This window comes from Periplaneta americana, chromosome 15 (genome assembly GCF_040183065.1).
Source record: "Periplaneta americana isolate PAMFEO1 chromosome 15, P.americana_PAMFEO1_priV1, whole genome shotgun sequence".
NCBI lineage: Eukaryota > Metazoa > Arthropoda > Insecta > Blattodea > Blattidae > Periplaneta > Periplaneta americana.
The window spans coordinates 173,636,154-173,655,684 of record NC_091131.1 but is presented as its reverse complement, the minus strand read 5'-3'; the positions used below and the strand labels follow the sequence as shown (position 1 = coordinate 173,655,684).

The window sequence follows — 19,531 nt, the reverse complement described above, 5'->3', positions numbered from 1 at the left end:
TAGTACATCACTCTGTGATTATTGTTTTTTTTTATTCGGGAAATGAGTTAAGAAAAAAAAAAAGAAAGACAGAATTTTTTTAAAAATTATGGTTTATTTAACGATGCTCGCAACTGCAGAGGTTATATCAGCGTCGCCGGTGTGCCAGAATTTTGTCCTGCAGGAGTTCTTTTACATGCCAGTACATCTACTGACATGAGTCTGTCGCATTTAAACACACTTAAATGCCATCGACCTCAGCCGAGATCGAACCCGCAACCTCGAGCATACAAGGCCAGCACTATACCAACTATGCTACCGAGGGCGACTAAGAATGAAAGAATTGGGCTGGCTTGAATAATTACAACTGTGCTGTATCTCAACATTCTACTTGGAATACAACTCTTTTAATAAAAAAAGAGTTTTAATAAGTAGGTACTTCTAGGGTGACCAGATGCCCTCTTTTGTCTGGACATATCCTCCTATTTAGACCTTTGTCCGGGGTCTGGGCAGATTTAAAAAAAATCGAGAAATGTCCTTCTTTTCGTAACTTGTATACCTGATATTTTGAAATTATCTGATATGACGCCTTTCTCAAGTAATTTGCCTGTAGGTGGCAGCAGCAACGACAGAATATATTCTTTGCCAAAGATCATAACTCACTTTGCTCCTATTTGTTATGCTCGTTGTTTTCATATGTAGCTAACTGTAAAATCATTTTATTTATAAAGTTTTGTCATAAGTATCTTAGAGCACACTGGTTAAAAAAGTAAAATACTGGTATGTGAAAATGTCACAAGTTACGGTTTCGAAATAAGCTATTCAATTATAGTTCTGTTGACTTTCATATGTAGCTAACTGTAAAAATATCATTAAAGTTTTTTCATAATTATTTTGTAATGAAATAGATATTAATATACTTATAAATATGATATAAGCCTAAATCTGTACTGTATATATTTTGTAATAAAAGAGATACTGACATAATTTAAAATATAATAAGCCTAAATCTAAATACACATTTTCTGTCCTCTTTTTTCAAACAATGTCCTCCTTTTTGAATCGCTGTGCCCTCTTTTTTATCGATGTGAATCTGGTCCCCTCTAGGTACTTCGGTATTTAAATGAAGTGAATAATTATCAAAATTAATGTGTTTGAGAATATTGGAATTCAGGAGGGTCTATACGACCACATCTGGAGGCATCAAAATTTGGGTATCTATGTTTCACTAGCGGTAACAAATGATACTCACACATAGTGGGAATCTTGTTCTGCAGCTATTTGCATTATGTGATAAAAAGTCGAATTCTTCTCAGCTGTCACACTGATGGTGAAATTCTCTGTCACGTTTGTTCCAACCCATAATGTATATGTCACAGTTGCCAGGTCATCTCCTTTAGGATTCTGTCGAGGAGTCGTGCCTTCCACTGTCAAATTTGAATCCGCACTTGCCACAGCAGTAGGAGGAAGTGTTGTTGCTGTAGATGGCTGGAGTTTAGCTACTGGAAGAGCAAAGATTTATCAAATACGAGTGTTGTTTTGACTTTCCCTGAATTAAACATTTTGGTTATTTGTACAGTTTTGTTACTACATTACATACAATTCATATAATCTACCTAAAGAATTATAAACATAAAATATGCAAACTAATAAAGGAAGAGAAATTAATAAAACACAGAATAATAAATAAATACCACTCTGAAGACGGCCACAATTTTGTGTTGGTGGTACTATTAATGTATGAAAAATACTCTAATTTCAAGATGAAAATTTTCTGGCAGGACTAGGGAATGTCTCAGAACAAATGAAGTCTATAATGTTGTAGTGAAAATAACGAATAAAATGGTATGTAGATCTTTAAAGTCATTTTTGACATTTCATTTTCTCCTTGGAACAAAAGACAAATCGTGTTTCTAGAGTTAATTGCCACTGTCTAAGCTATACAACTGAGTATAATAAAATATAATGATTACACATATTTCTCCTCCGAATTTACTATGATTGATGATTTTTACTAGCATTCTACCATACTTAAATAATTTCAATTTTTTCCTTCCTTTTCATTGCAATCTGTTTCATTCTGCTCCAGTCTATTACATTCTATTTAATTATTCTCCATTCTAATTAATGACATATACATTTAATTCTGTTCCAATCAGTTCTCATGCATCCTGTTTTACTTTGCTATACTGAGTGGACAGGTTATAGAGAAACCGCAATGCAGCAATACTGCTATTGGCTAAACTGCTTGCAGATAGGGTTGCCATAATAAAGAAAGACAAAACCAAGACATGAATGACACGTAAATTCAATCAGCAACAGGAAACATACGAATTTCTAAGAAACGCACATTGTATTAAATATGGATATTAAAAATAATTTATTTACTGTACACACATAAGTATCACTTATTTACTTAATATGGACAGAGTTGGACACTTCAGTAATACATTTTATTTTATCTATCACCTTCTTATTTGACATGGGCATTACATTATTACCATTTATTTTAGTGCAGACCATTCAAGTTTGTGTATTACCACCATAGCAACACTCATACTACTCAGAACTGTGAATAGAAGAAAGTAACTTTGTTTCTGAATGATCATGTTAAATTCATTGCAATTTACATTTTTCATATTATACTGTACTTGCAGAATTACATTTACTGATTTAAGTGATTATCTGTTCCTTTCTTTTGTCCACTGACCATTAATCAAAGAAAATACTCTTTCAATGTTGGCATTATGCCCAGGTACCAAGGGTGCCTGCAGGATCCAATCTCAGTGGTAGCAAGATGGTTAGAAAATTTGAGGAGAGAAAAAAATTGAACATGAAAAATAGCCAGTTCTGAAATCTAAATTACCCTAAACTTAAAATTAATTCAAAATTTAATGTTCTGATGTATCTATATACAATATTCCAACTAATAGTATTACACTATTCTGACTACTGAACTCGAAACAAAAATTGTAGTCGCCTAGTTTCTCGTCCATAGATATCAATCACTTTATGAAAAAATGATTCTCTGTTTTCTTCTGTGCGTTTCTAATGTGTGGACAACATGCATAGAGAGGAAAGAGGTCATCTTGCATGGTGTTCCTTAGCTGTGTTTTCACTTTCCAGAGGGTGCTAAAACATATACAGTGAAACCTCTCATTTACGGACATCGAAGGGATGTAACAATCTGTCTGCATCTGGGAGGTGTCCTTTATTGGGAGGGAGGCTTCCCAATATAACAGTAAATTTATAATATGCATTATGTATGCCTTCACGCTTTAAATGAAATGTACTGCTCTAGTTTAATTTTAATTACAGTATACTACAGTAAATTCTTTGCAACTTTGGACCACAGTAGATAAGACCGAAAAAGGAAAATACAGTACTGTGCTATGCAATTTTATTTTAGGTCTACAGTTATGCAGTACTGTAATTTACAGTTTTCAATTTAACCTTTACGTTCAGGTGCCATGTCTCTCGAAACAGTACAACTGATTGAAGTGAAGAGAATAATCCTACTAACCCCATCATGCGTCGAATACAATTTCTCGATTGCGGAAACCTTGGACCCATCACACAGGTTAAATTGTATGACTTTGTTTATCCACCCGCTTCCAGCTAACAAGTGGTAGCCTACGAGACCCTAATTGTCTTCTTTCATGTTAAGGAATTTCTGTATAGTTCTCAAAACTAAATTTTCCATTTTTGTAACACATTAGGTCTTGAAATCCAAGTTCTGTCCATAGTCAGGAGCTAAAGCAAACCTTTGGACTGTGAAACAGCTGTCTGTGTCCGTGTCTGAGAGTGTCTGTAAACGAGAATTTAATTCATCATTCTTTCTGTATTATTTTAGTTGGGACATAAAAATCTGTCCGTATATGAGGAGTGTCCGTATTTCTGGGGGGTCTGTAAGGAGAGGTTTCACTGTAAATACAAAAAATACATATAAGTAGTTTGTGATAAATGCTGCATCATAACAAATGAACATAATAATAATAATGATTACACATCATTTACCCGAATGACCATTCAACTGTGCATATAGTGCAGGATAAAGTGATGGACAATGTCAAAGATTGCTCAATGGATGGAAAAAAAATTAAAAAATTTCAGTAATAGCAATTGCTACCACTGGGTACCCCCTGCAGGCACCCTTGCCAGGTACACAGAAATAAAATTATACAATTTTCAGCAATTCTGAGTACTGCTCCACAGAAACAGAGCTGTGACAAAAAAATTTATCCATATTTTGTGTGAAAGAGTATCTTTAGAACTTTCCTCTTTGTTGTCCGATAGGAAATATTTTTCAATTTGATAACCCAGTCAAAGAGAAGGTTCTCATTCAGTTCGCAAGATGTATCATCTTTTGAGTATAATTTCCACATTATCCCATAAATATTGTAATTTTCCTGATTTCTTTCTAACTGCATTCAAAATCGCGGACTTCAGTCTTTTCGGCCCAGACTTTCTTCTTACACTGTAAAATCGCGGACAGTCCGTGAAGTCCGTGGCATATAGCAACCCTACAGTTGCAGCCCAGAATTGGTAATCCGATGCCACAAAGTAGTAATATAAAATATTATTAAATATAAGCATTTAAACCATCGTTCACTCACTCAAGTTAAGAAAGAAGATGCTGAAACTGTCTGCTATCTTGTTCCAAATATTTTCGAATCTGCTTTAAAAGTGACGCATCATTTGCTGCAGTTCTCATCGAGAAATGGAGACAGTGTTTTTCAAGATGTAGTTTTTCAGCTCTTTCAGGGTATGTAGATTATTTTTCCACATTTTGTCCTTTAGAACTCTCTAGAGAGAAAATTGATAAGGAATGAGTTTAGTATCGACCAGAAAATAATCCACATATCCTGCAAAAACTAAAAAAAAAAAAAAATTGTATTCGGAATCAGTGATGATTTCAAGAGGTGGTTGGGGAAAGAGATCCTCCCCTGGATTCCATGATGTCCCCACTGGAGATTTCAGAATTTTTAAAAATAGAAAAATATAATTTATAGAGTATTATACTGTACTGCATTTCAATTTGATATGACTTTGCAGTAACTGAAACAAATTATTATATTATGAAGATTCTCAGGTAGTTGTTTCCTTAAAAGGTTGGTGGTGTGCTAGCCGATCTTGATTGGTTGACATTTAAACCATCTGAATTTTCAGTTAAGAAGTCAGGTGTGCTAAGTTTTTATTAGCGTGATTTTCAGTATTACTTTTGTTTAGCAAATATAATAATTTTGTTTACTAAAACAGTTGTAGCATATAAAGTAAATATAAATATTTCAGTGTATGATGGCAAAATAAGAGACATTCGTTACTTACTTACTTACGTACTGGCTTTTAAGGAACCCGGAGGTTCACTGCCGCCCTCACATAAGCCCGCCATTGGTCCCTATCCTGAGCAAGATTAATCCAGTTTCTACCATCATATTATCCCACCTCCCTCAAATCCATTTTAATATTATCTTCTCATCTACGTCTCGGCCTCCCCAAAGGTCTTTTTCCCTCCGGCCTCCCAACTAACACTCCATATGCATTTCTCAAACGTCTGGATTTTATGTTCCTAATTATGTCAGGTGAAGTATACAATGCGTGCAGTTCTGTGTTGTGTAACTTTCTCCATTCTCCTGTAACTTCATCCCTCTTAGCCCCAAATATTTTTCTAAGAACCTTATTCTCAAACACCCTTAATCTCTGTTCCTCTCTCAAAGTGAGAGTCCAAGTTTCACAACCATATAGAACAACTGGTAATATAACTGTTTTATAAATTCTAACTTTCAAATTTTTTGACAGAAGACTAGATGACAAAAGCTTCTCAACCGAATAATAACAGGCATTTCCCATATTTATTCTGCGTTTAATTTCCTCCCGCGTGTCATTTATATTTGTTACTGTTGCTCCAAGATATTTGAATTTTTCCACATCTTCGAAGGATAAATCTGCAATTTTTATTGTTCCATGTGGTACAATATTCTGGTCGTGACACATAATCATATACTTAGTCTTTTCGGGATTTACTTCCAACCCTATCACTTTACTTGCTTCAACTAGAATTTCCGCGTTTTCCCTAATCGTTTGTGGATTTTCTCCTAACATATTCACGTCATCCGCATAGACAAGCAGCTGATGTAACCTGTTCAATTCTAAACCCTCTGTATTATCCTGAACTTTCCTAATGGCATATTCTAGAGCGAAGTTAAAAAGTAAAGGTGATAGTGCATCTCCCTCCTTTAGCCCGCAGTGAATTGGAAAAGCATCAGATAGAAACTGGCCTATACGGACTCTGCTGTAAGTTTCACTGAGTCACATTTTAAGTAATTGAACTAGTTTCTTGGGAATACCAAATTCAATAAGAATATCATATAAAACTTCTCTCTTAACCGAGTCATACGCCTTTTTGAAATCTATGAATAACTGATGTACTGTATCCTTATACTCCCATTTTTTTCTCCAATATCTGTCGAATACAAAAAATCTGATCAATTGTTGATCTATTACACCTAAAACCACACTGATGATCCCTAATAATTTCATCTCTATATATATGATGTTAATCTTCTCAAAAGGATATTCGACAAAATTTTGTATGACATCAACAAAAGTGATATTCCTCGAAAGTTACTACAGTTAGTCTTGTCCCCCTTCTTAAAAATTGGTACGATTATGGACTCCTTCCATTGTTCTGGTACAATTTCCTTTTCCCATATTGCAAGTACAAGTTTATAAATTTCGCTAGATAATGCCCTTCCACCCTCTTGTATTAATTCTGCTGGAATTTGATCAATGCCTGGAGACTTGTACTTTTTCAGATTTTCTATCGCAATTTCGACTTCAGAAAGTGTGGGTTCCGGTATAAATGGCTCAGCAATTTGTATTTGAATTTCGTCCCGATCATTTCTATTTGGGCTATGTATATTTAATAGTTGTCCAAAATAGTTTTTCCATCTGTTCAGGATTGAATGAGAGCCTGCAGAGACATTCTTTACTTTTCTTAAAATGAAAAGATGTACCATATTGAGAAGTCAATGCAAAAAGCACCTGTTGCATTTAATGAAGTTAATTCTCAATTGACTTCAAGTGAATGCGAAATCTGTGAACTGGTAATTCCATCTGTGTTACCTTCATCTTGTGCTGTTAGGTAAGTCAATGAATAAAATGGTTGGACGTGAAATCAAAATATAAAAAATGATGGGAAAAATAAATATCATTTGTTGTATTTTGATCATACTCGGGGTGGTACATTTTGCAAACTGTGTGAAATGCATTTAAAACTGACCTTGAAGCTCTTAAAAAAACAGAGGTGTGGGTATTCATATCAATGCCTTTAAAAGTTTAGAAATGTTACTGTAAGATGGATTCATCTATTTAATTGGTCAGTAATTACTATTGTAGGTCTACTAAATTTATGCTGTTTATGTAATAGGATACTTAACACGGGCTTTATAGGATAATTTTACACAGAAGGATAGTTCATATTCACCATGTTATACACAACAATATTCTCATTTTTAAGTTAATGGATACCAGAGACCGGAAGTTCAGGCATTATGAATCATTAAAATAGACAGGCAAAAAGACATCATAAATAGCTAAAATAGGCAGGGAAAAAGGCATTATAAATGGCAATAAAAGGCAATTACAAAAACCTTGCACTAGACCCACAACCTTGCACTTTTCACAAAGGGATTTCGGCAGCAAGAAAAGCTTTACCTATGTCGAATGCAAATTGAGATTTGAGTCGAAGTTGCAATTACTGTTGGAAGCAAAGAAATCTTCTTCCCAGTAGCCTTGGAAAGTGCATTTTTGTGTTTGGTTGTACTGATATGTTGCGATGTGAAATATTTAGATAGCTACAACAACGTCGCAAAGAAAACTGAAAGAAAAATAACTGTTAAAAATAATGTTAGACTGGCACTCATTTTTGTCTTGTCAAATAAACACAAGCGATAATTAAAACACTTACTGTTATACATTTTTGCATGGCAGCACTCATGTTGCAAAGAGAATATGAACTGACTGAAAGATAATAATATTACATTCGGTGAAGTCACTTCCATTGTGGCAGTTATAGAAATGAATTAAAATATACCTGTAGGCAATTTTTAATAATAAATTAATAAATAACAGATAAATAATCAAATAAAGGCAAAAAAAAAGCAATTATTTTGTAAATTAGGCATTTATATTAAAAAAAAAAACATAAAACTGTGACGTTTCAATCACAAAGGTATAATTCGTACAGATTTACTTTCAAAATGAAGGTATGTAACACATTTAAAAGGCATTCTGCCAAAGTTCTGGTCTCTGATGGGTACCAATGTCAACATTTAGTAGTATTTAAAACAAATGAAAACTCTATTTCTTTAATTGACCACATTTTTCTGTGTTCCCTTTTACATAGACTACCATCAGTTGGGGTGACTTTGTCTACCCTGGAGTGACTTTGTCTCATATCACGGAAAAATATAAGTGGCACAATCTCACATTTGTTGCAATGAAACAGGTTACTAATGCCTGATTCCGATATATGACAGAACAGTTTCAGTATGGAAATTTCAGAATGGACTTTGTGGTTCCACAGTTGGTTGTACTTGAACTTTTGTGTTGTCGACATTTTTCAGTGAATTTCTTGTGCAGCAAACTTTCTATTGCAACAGGTGTCTGAACTTACTTCAGTAATCTGGTAAGTATTTATTTCTATTCCTTAGCACTAATGGCTTCGTTGCCAAAGCCCAGCATTGGATAACAACATTTTTATTCCTTAATATGTCTACTTTAAACACCAAAGAAAGTTACAATTATTGAGCCAACATTTTAGGTTATTTCGTTGAGTTTTGGGGAAATGTGCCGTTTCTAATAGCGATTTGGGGTGACTTTGTCGCATCAAAATTTGCTCATGTTTTGCATTGAAAATGAATTTAGGTATTTTTTATTTGCATTTATAAATATATACATGAATACTAACAAATATGGGTACTTGCTTTTTTTTCATATAGGTATGCCTAGGTACGTATTGATCCATCATACCACACACATGTATGTGTCCTCAGTAGGTAGCCTGCCTTACAAAAACTACAATGAAGAAACTCTGAAGAAAGCTGTAGATGATGTCTTAATGAAGTGATTAAGACAAAGAAAAGCGGATGTGTGACAGTGACACAATGTCCACACACTATGTTACACAGTGCATGAGGGTTGGCCACTAAAGGGAAACTAAGAGGTGGAACTTAAATCCAGCATCAGAATTGGAATCCGGTGTGGCTTAGTGGATAGAGCATCAGCATGTAGAGCTGAAAACCTCGGTTCGAATCCTGAGAGAATTTTTCTCCGCTCCACCCATCCTTCATCATACTTTATGTTCGTCATAAAGATCAACCTGTGTTGATTATCATAACATTACCAATGTTAGAGATACAAGTCTAGGCCTAGCCTATTTTATATGAATATAATTTTATCGAATTCATATCGGTACCCATTTGTGGTTGATCTATTTGATTCTGTATTTCTTGAATCCTTTCATTTTCTTGTGCTTGTAAACACTGTCGACTGATGTAAATAGTTTTTAAAGGTTGTTCTTTAATGAGAAAGTGTTTATAAATGTTTCACTTACCACTAGCGGTGAAAGTTCCTGCAGAATTACCACTACCATAATTGAGGTCTCTAACAGAGCTGAGTCGTCGTGGTCCCAAGCCAAGCACAACTTCAGTGGTTGTAAACACGTCTCCAAACGAACCATCAGGAGCTTGATGTGATACCAGGTAGTTTATAGCACTGCTGCGGTTCCAGTGCACTGGGCCAATGTTGCCACCATTGCCAGCAAGTTCACTATCTGCAGCCTCTAAAGCCTATAATGTGAAAATAGTTTTTCAGTCAGTTACACAGAGGAATGTGACAATTTGATGTTGTTGCTATATATCAAGTTGTTGGGGATAGTCACGAACAAATGACTGGGTAGGAAACTCTTCCATGTATTGGGCAATATATCCAAAGAACAAAACCTACAAGTAGACCCTATTTCTGAAATCTCGGAGAAATCGAAAACCAATATAGATAGGCCTATTTCTATTGAAAAACAGAACATTTTCTGTAAGACCTTATCACATATTGTTCATTTATGTGCGTTTTAGTTTATTTTTATATTTATTTTAGTATATTTATATACTGTAAAATGGGGTAACTTTTCACCATTTTCTAGTTAAAAATTTGTTTCTAATCTGTATGTAGTCTTTAAATGTGTAATTTTGAGATGGGCATTTATTTTATACGTTCTAGGGGTATGTGGGAATGTATTTAGCCAGTCATATCTTCGAAAATAAATGTCTTTTGAAATTTATAATCTGCCATAAATTCGTGCAAAGTTACCCATAGTTGGGGGTTACTTTGCACTGCCAGAGTTGTAAGAGGGGTGGTGCAAAGTTTGCCACTGCTGGTGTTACATTACACCATACACGTGTTAAACAATGAAAATATACTCTATCAGGAACAGAAAAAATGGAAACACAGATTAAAAAACTGCTATAAATAGTAACACGGACAAAACTTTTTTTAAAAAACTACACAACATTTCAATATAAGTGGTCACATTCTTCTAAAATGTTGCTTCAAAAATATTTTCAGTTCTTTTGAATGACAAGTCGAGATAACAGCACGTGAATAACTGTAAAAAATTATACGTATTATTTTGTGTAAGTTCTGGAATGAAATATAAGCAAGCCCTTTCTTGATACTTCATTGGGTGGATATAGTCTTCCAATTACATCCTCCCATTCACATTCCATAATATCCTCCCTTTCAATTCATTTACAGGATTTGAATGATTTTGTCACAGCCTTGATGACAGCACTGTTTGTTTTTATTCCCTGGTACCTATCCAAGCCGAACCAATTGCTGACATCTTTTGGAGCACTTCATTTGGAACTACATCTTTTGGTGAACTTCATTTTAATAATAATGTATAACTGCGAATATAGGAATATAAGTTAAATATAGTAAACATAACCTATAATTTCCATATGACATAACATACTGGTACATACAGTAGCGTGCAAATTAATCCGAACACGACATATTTTTACATTTTCTGTCATTGTTGGCCTCACAGCTGCTCATACCGCTTTAATTGACATCTGTAGTACGTGTAATTCCATTGTTGAAGGTCTGTCGTTATTTTTTTTATAATATGTGACATTTTGCCTGTCGTTTTGTACTTATAAGCATTTCAGTTGTGTTGAAGACTTAATACTGCAATCCTGTGTACATTCTGTCATCTTCACAAATGGATACAACTCCACGAAAACGGTCTAAAATTATAACATTAGCAGAGCATTCTTCTATGACACAGAGGCAAATTGCTGCAGAATGTCACATCGGTTTGGCTACTGTTAATTCGATCATAAAACGATACAGGGAGACTGGATCCATCACACCCCAGAAAAAAGGAAACTGTGGCCGGAAAAGGAAGACTTCACCTGTAGATGATCGTTTAATTGTCAGGAAAAGTAAATTAAATCCTAGACTAACTGCTGTCGACTTAACCCGCGAGTTAATGGCTACCACTGGGGCAAATATTCACGTCACAACAGTGTGGCGTAGGCTTTTGGAAGCTGGACGAAAGGCTCGTAAGCCTATTAAGAAGCAACTGCTAACCCCTGTTATGTGCAAAAAACGCTTTATGTGGGCAAAATTACATCAACACTGGACAGTGAATGACTGCAAGATTGTACTTTTTTCCGATGAGTCTCATTTCGAGGTCCACGGCCACCATGTTTCTTACGTACGGAAAGGATCTGAAAAATAATAGCAGCTCATCTCCAACAAGCACCCAAATACCCCCCTAAAGTAATGTTTTGGGGTCGTTTTACACATGAAGGGCCTGGAGCATTAATACCTATCAAGGGAATGATGAATTCTGACAAATATATTCACTTATTGGAAACCAGAATCGTACCCCAGCTGCAAATATCATTTCCGTTTGGCAGAGGTGTGTTCCAACAAGACCTGGCACCATGCTATACGTCTCGAAAAACTACAGAATTCTTCAACAAGAAGAATATTCAGGTACTCCCCTGGCCAGGCAACTCACCCGACATCAACCCCATTGAGAACTTGTGGTCAATTTGCAAAAGAAGAATGCAAAAAATGGATTGTTCTACAAAGGAGAAGATGATTTCTGCCCTCATTGGTGTATGGTTTTGCGATGAAGAAATGAAGAATATTTGTGGGAAATTAGTGGAATCCATGCCAAATCGTCTCAGAGCTGTTATTAGGAACAAGGGAGACCACATAGATTACTGAGGTATGTCTTAGATCCTTTTTTTATCCCGTTTGAGTGTTTTTGCATAAGTAATTACGTTGTTCGGATTAATTTGCACGCTACTGTATGTAGTGGCAGGGCATTCGAGACCACTAAAATTAGACAGAAAGGGGCAACTGGTACAGTAAACATAACCTATAATTTCAACATATCTAAATATTCGTGTGGTGCAATTGAAAATTATTGAATCATGCATAAATGAATGTACAAGAATTTCGCAATATTTAATCGAAATAAGCGCAGGTATTACACATACGAACAACGTAATTTTCACACCAAAAGTAATATTACACCTTAACTCGCATGGTATTATGTCTGAAGTGTCTCCTAATCATTGTTTTAAATTTTATTAATGCAATTGCACTACATTTTAGAGAAATATATGCTACTCTTTATGCATTCCAATTAATTTATATGGTTGAAACGCCGCCCTTCGTGTTCGGGTTAAGCGAGTCTGTATTAGATCACGATGACAGTGACACAGTCTATTGTTCCTAGTACTCACAGCGCTCCAACCGTCTAGCAACTATCGTGAGAAATGCAAAAAATCATCCCAAGCTTCGTGACTGTATACAGTAGACTTTGCTTATACTGTAAATAAAAATGCAGTAAGCTGTAAAATATCCTAATTATTAACAACCAATATTCTTGGGGTCAAAAAAGACCCCAGATAAGTACCATGAAATTCTAGAGCAGCTAAGTTGCGAGAGTTAATAAACATTAAAAAAAAAAAAACACTGTAAGTGTAAGATAAGGAATAATAATTATATTTTATCACTTAATTTATATGATATTCATGTAGCATACCTAGCTATTCATTGCATATTATCACAAGGTGGGTATTTGGATTTTCTGATGTTAAATTATGCCTTCTATCGAACAGATCAATTTTCAAGACAGAAAAATCGCTGTGCTTCAACTGACGTAACTAGTACACGTTTGAGGTAAACTACATAGATTTCTGTATGTATACCACAACTGTAGTATTAGTTTTCATTATATGGTAGATTTTATTTCCTGTAAGCCAGTTTTTAGAGACAATACAGTTTACAGTTTGCATTTTGCACTCATGGCAATTGGCTGGACAGGAAAAGATTTTAAGCTACTGGTAATTTCGTTTATATATTGAAATAAATTCTATAAAAGGTTACATCTGTGGGATAGTCAACATTAAACTTGTACATAAAAAAAGAAAAATTGAAGGCAATAAAATGTTGGTTGTGAAAATAACTTAAAATAGTAAAAAAGTATGCTTTAATTTTTTTAATAGATGAAAAAGACAAAAATGTGCATTTATTCTTAAAATAGGCTTAAATGGACAAATAGTCCTCTGATTGAGGTTCTGGCTGACAGGCCTATGTACATCTATTATTAGGCAGTACATTTCGCTTGACAATATGTGTCAGAGGAAGAACAATTTTATTGTTTGTATGCATCTAAAGCGGGTGCGAATTGATGGGGGGATTCCCCTCTGTTGGAAAGTTGTCCCCTCTCATAAATTCATATTAACATCCCTGCCAGGAATAACTTCTGTCCCCTCTTCACAAAATGTAATTGTTTTAATACAAGTATATTTTATAATATTGATGTATTATCACCAGCAAGCTGACAACAACCAATTACTTAGGAATTACACATCTTATTTTAAGCCTGCTTATTTACTTACAAATGGCTTTTAAGGAACCACAAGTTCATTGCCACCCTCACATAAGCCTGCCATCGGTTCCTATCCTGTGCAAGATTAATCCAGTTTCTATCATCATATCCCACCTCCCTCAAATCCATTTTAATATTATCCTTCCATCTACGTCTCGGCCTCCCCAAAGGATTCGACCATACGTGCTACATGCCCTGTCCATCTCAAACATCTGCATTTAATGTTCCTAACTACGTCAGGTGAAGAATACAATTACCTTAAACCTGCTCATGGATATAATTCTGTGGTGTTCGGGTAAAGGAGAATAAGTCATTTTTTTGTGCAGGTGGAATTTTGTTTTCCAAATCAACACACAAGTTAAATTATACAAGCGAGTGTGCAGAAATGAAAAGAGTACTAGCAGTTGATGTGTTTTATTTGTGTAGAAAATTATTTGCAATAAGGGTCCGAAGTTTAATTTTCATTTATCTCCAAACTCATTTTTATGACTTATCTCCCTTTACCCAAACAACACAGAATTATTATTGTAATCAAGATGCAAGACAAGAAACCCTATGTGACCAAGCGTTGAACTGTATCGAATGAGGATAACAATAATTTTATGTGTCGTATTTTCTATCTAGGATTCTATTGCCCCCCTAATCAGAAATCTTAATTTGCACCCTGATCTAAATTCTGATTAGTGTAATATGTAGCTATAGCCCGACCACGGACATTAAAATCTGCATCACAAACCAGTGTTCTTTCATGCGCAGGGGGGATCTGTTGTGTTGTAGATGAGCTCCCTGATCGACGTCTCGCAGAGAGTACGGTCTAAACTATTCAAAACAGCACTCGTGTCCATGTCCAATCTTTCACTTTTCAATCAATTATTAATATTCCATTTCGACGTATTGTGTATAGTTAAAACAGATTGTAATTTATAATAATGTAAAGGAAAGCAAATGTGCGCGGCAGGCTTTTGAAAAGTGACGCACGTAAAATTATTTATTACGTTGCGAAGTATTTAAGGAGTTAGATACAGCTTACAGCAGTAAAATTTTTGGAAATATTCAACATTTTTTTCCTCCATTACTGTATATTTTACAATAATGAAAATTGGTATGTGTAAAAGATTGTCCTGCTATATTAAAAAAAATATTTTTGCGATTTAAAAAAACTATTTATATTTTTTTTACAAATTCAAAATGGTGGCAGCTCACTGTGCAGTGATAAGGCGTTTCCCTCATAATTCATACACTTGTTAACTTTTCCATGTTCTCTCTCTTTTATTTTATTGCTGAAACTCATGTTTACAATATTATGCTCTTTCAACTACATTCCTTAAGTTCTTAACAGTTTTTATTTTACTGTTTCTTCATATATTAGCTCATGCGATAAGTATAACATTGTAAACTAATTTCATAATAATGGTCCATGGGCGTGAATTTGAACTGCCATTAATAAATATTTTTTTTTATATTTTGTTTTAGAAGAAAGTGCTGATACTTGACCATTTTTTAAAATGAATTTATTTTTTATCAGACAATCTATCAAAGGTAGAGAAGTAATCTTGCATCATATTGTAGATATCATCATCATCATCAATAGCTATCAGGGTTTAGGCCATTCGGCCTGTTCCATCTCAGGTGAAAAGCTAGTCTCTCCATCGCTTCTTCGGGCATCCACGATCTCTGTATCCAAGGGGTCTGTAATTTAATAATCTCCTGGGTAATCTATCATTTGGCATCCGTAGAAAATGCTCCTGCCAGTTGCTCTGATACTTATGGATTGTCTCTGTAATGACTGCGATATTTAGTTCTTGTCGGATGTCTTCATTACATACCAGTATTTTATGGTCATAGAGAGTGTAGCCTGCTAGTGGTCTTAGTAATCTCATCTCAGCTGCTTCTATTCTTTTCAGTTGACTAGTTGTTAGACTCTACGTTTCTGATCCATATAGCAAAGTTGGAATGGCCATTGTTTTGTAGAATTTCAAAATTGTGTCTTGCAGGACATTCTTAAACAGTGTATTTCTAATTGTTCTTAGCAGCTGTTGAAATTTGACTAATTTATTATCTATATCTCGAGAATGAATATAGGATAGATATTATAGATATAACATATATAAACACAAAAAGAATTTCATCACAGAATGTTGGTTAGTTTTTGAGTTAAATGTGGGAAATGCTTCATCACTGCACAGTGAAATGAATTTTGAAAAAAAAAAAAAAAAATGTAAATAATTTTTTTTTTCAAATCGTAAAAATATTTTTTTCATATAGCAGAAGGACAGTGTTTTACACATACCAAATTTCATTTTTGTATAAGATACAGTAATGGAGGAAAAAATGTTGAATATTTACAAAATTTTATTGCTGTAAGATGTACCTAACCCCTTAAAAGAGAGAGAGAAAAAAATGAATTTAAGTTGAAATATAATGTTGTCACATCAACAAGGAAGCTACGGGAGTTTCCGCCAACTTGATAAAAAAAAACGTTTTGAAGGAAGGAGCAGTGTCATTGTCTACCACAGTTAGAGTCCGACTAGTGTAACCCGGCCTAGTGAGCTGCTCGTATAGTGATGACGTCTCCCCCTCCATGGCCATGTGAGTATTGGAAAAGTCTAAGGACTTTTCGTAGTTGGTCGAGCTATAGTCAGTGATGTATACAATGGAGGGGAAAAGAAACTGGCCACCCTACTTCATTATTTCTTGGCCTAGCTGTCTCATAAATGGTGCCATCTTGTATCACTTGTGAGGTTCAGACCTGCCTTCGGACAGTTGACTAAACAACTACTCTGAAATAGTTCAAAATGCATTTACATCTGTATAAATTTGGTATTTGTCTTATCACTGATAATATTACAGAGCCTTCAAATAGACGTTCATGAAGCACATTGTTTGCTGGCAGAGTCGGATATTCATAGCCCTTAAGTCAAGTGCATGGATTGATCATGCAAATTACAGTAACCACCTACCTTTGTCATGGAAGATGTTGGAAATAATTTCATTGTGCTGCCACACATCTTTCACATCTTTTAAGCAAATTTGTAATAACACGCATTACCTATTCTTCTTGCTGCAATTTCCCTTCTTATATTGTCTTTCACTTCTTTCAACATATGCGAGTTAATCCAATACAGTTTACTTTTTTTCTTTTTTTTTTTTAAGTTTAACATGGACCAACCATTTGAAATATATTTCTGAAAAAGCTCGTAAAAGATTCTCCCTTCTGAAAAGACTAGCAGGAAAGAAATGGGGTTGCTCTAGAAATACTTTGAACACTACATACAAAGTGTTTATACAGCCAGTGCTGACGTACTGCGGAGAAATTTTAATTACTTCACCTTTCATAAACGAAATAGAACGTGTTCAAAACCAAGCTCTCAAGCTCATCACTGGTGGAATCAAAACAACTCCAATAGATTCTATGAGATTCCTCACTAATATTAACAGCATCAAAATGATAATAGAAGAAAAAGCACTGATTCAATATGAAAAACTTATCAGATTACCAGGAAACAATTGGCATTCATACAGTCCTCTCCGTAGATTAAAAACTCAAAAAAGTTTCATATCCATGGTTCAAGAATTAAAAGAGAAAATCAATATCCCGAATTTAAAAGAAAACTTACAAATTAAATCAAACCCTTTGACACTATTAAATATAGAGTATAATCTAAATTTAACACAAGAAATACTGAAATCAGAAGTAAACACTGAAATAATGAAACAATTGTCTTTAGAGACAATTAATATTAGGTACCCTCCACAAAATTGGCTTCATTTATACACCGATGGATCCTTGATCTCCAGAGAACAAGGTGCCGGTGCAGGTGTTACGTGCTGTCTCTTCTCACTTTATAGATCTCTTGGATATGGAACAAGTTTTGATGGAGAAATCACTGCAATAAGTGAAAGTCTCAGGAATCTTCTCTGCCACATCAATAAATTTAAAAATGCAGTTATATTGCCAGAGCAGCTATTCTATCAATAGTCTCTAGACACACACCTTCATCTCAAATAGCAGAAATAAATAAAATGCTCTCTCAACTAATAACACTCAATAAAAGAATTGTATTCCAAGGATACCATCCCATTGTGGAATCCTGGGAAACGAGAATGCGGATGCTTTAGCAAAGAAGGGCAGCACTGCTACTTACAGACCTGTTACTAAATCTAAGTATTCTTCTGTGAAAAGATTTATTAAATCTACATACTTAGACTTCAACAAACAAAATTTGATAACACAATCTCAAGGGAAAAAATGGAACTCTCTGCATCATAATCCAGTGTTGATTCCCGATTTACCACGAAAATCGTCTGTAGCTGCATTTAGATTGGCAACAGGCCATGACTGTTTGGCCAAGCATCTGCATAGAATTGGAATATATCAGTCCCCTAACTGCTCATTGTGCAACTCAAATCAAGAAATGGATTCGGAACATCTCAAAATCTGTGCGTCAGTGGCTAACCATGACAATATCTTTGAAAAATATTGGAGTGCAAGAGGTCAAATGACTTTATTGTCAAATGCCTGGCATTAGGAAACAACAACAACAACTTTTTTTTTAAGTTCTTCAATAAATAGAAAATGTATACGGTAATGTAAGAATATCCACTGTAAGATCTCGAAATTAATGTGCCTAATAAAACGTAGCAATATACCTTATTTGTTCAGGAATTGGAGCCATGTGATAATGTGAGTTGAGTACATTTCTGTAATTGGATGTTGTATAATGTTAATAATGGCTCTATTGATCCACATTTAATTTTTTTCCCGGCTGAAGCATGGTTTTATTTACATGGTCATGTAGCAACACAGAACAACAGATACTACAGTGCAGAAAAACCCGACCTTGCAGAAGAAATGCCACATCATGATCAAAAATTTGGTGTATGATGTGCAGTGAATGTTTACAGACTTACAGGACCTTACAGGCCTCAAGGTTCCATTTTGGGACCACTCCTATTCTTGATTATGGTGAATGACCTTCCAGAAAATGTTAGTTGTGAATCTGTATTATTTGCAGATTACACATCTCTTTAATCATCACATACTGATATAAAAATTTTAAATTCAATAATAAAAAAATCATATAATACTGCAGTAAATTGGTTTCGAGTGAATGGTTTCAGTCTAAATTGAAATAAAACTCAAAATATAATATTTTCATTTAAAAATACATTGAACGCCGAAGCTCAGTCACAGGTAAAATTGTTAGGACTTGTATTGGATTGTAAACTAGCATGGGATGAACATATTAATTTGTTAAGTATTAGGCTATCAAGAGTAATTTACTTAAGATATTTAAAACCTTTAATACCAAAATTCTACCTCATAAATTCTTATTACGCCTTTTTGAATAGTATATTATCATATGGTATTTATATTTGGGGAAATAGCAGTAGCATATTCAAGATTCTCAATCTACAAAAAAAAAAGCTATATACATTTTAACAGCGTCTGCATATGACGCTCATTGTAGACCACTATTTATTCAAGAAAACATTTTAACTGTCATAAATTTATGTATATTTCAATGTCTAATGAAAATTAAGAAAAACCTTAACACTTATCACCCTAAAACAGAA

At 34.5% G+C, this 19,531-nt stretch overlaps 1 protein-coding gene across 5 annotated transcripts in view; it reads right to left on the bottom strand.

Moving 5' to 3' along the window:
- The window catches only part of LOC138715541 (uncharacterized), a 103,554-nt gene that overhangs the window by 66,790 nt on the left and 17,233 nt on the right, over positions 1 to 19,531 (bottom strand). For 4 of the 5 annotated variants that reach the window (XM_069848585.1, XM_069848589.1, XM_069848587.1 and 1 more), the window contains exons 2-3: positions 9,596 to 9,830; positions 1,232 to 1,481 (exon numbers count right to left, since the gene is read on the bottom strand). In XM_069848585.1, coding sequence (XP_069704686.1) covers positions 1,232 to 1,481; positions 9,596 to 9,830 — 485 coding nt within the window. The remainder of the gene's footprint in view (positions 1 to 1,231; positions 1,482 to 9,595; positions 9,831 to 19,531) is intronic. The other variant, XM_069848586.1, reaches the window with a different exon arrangement.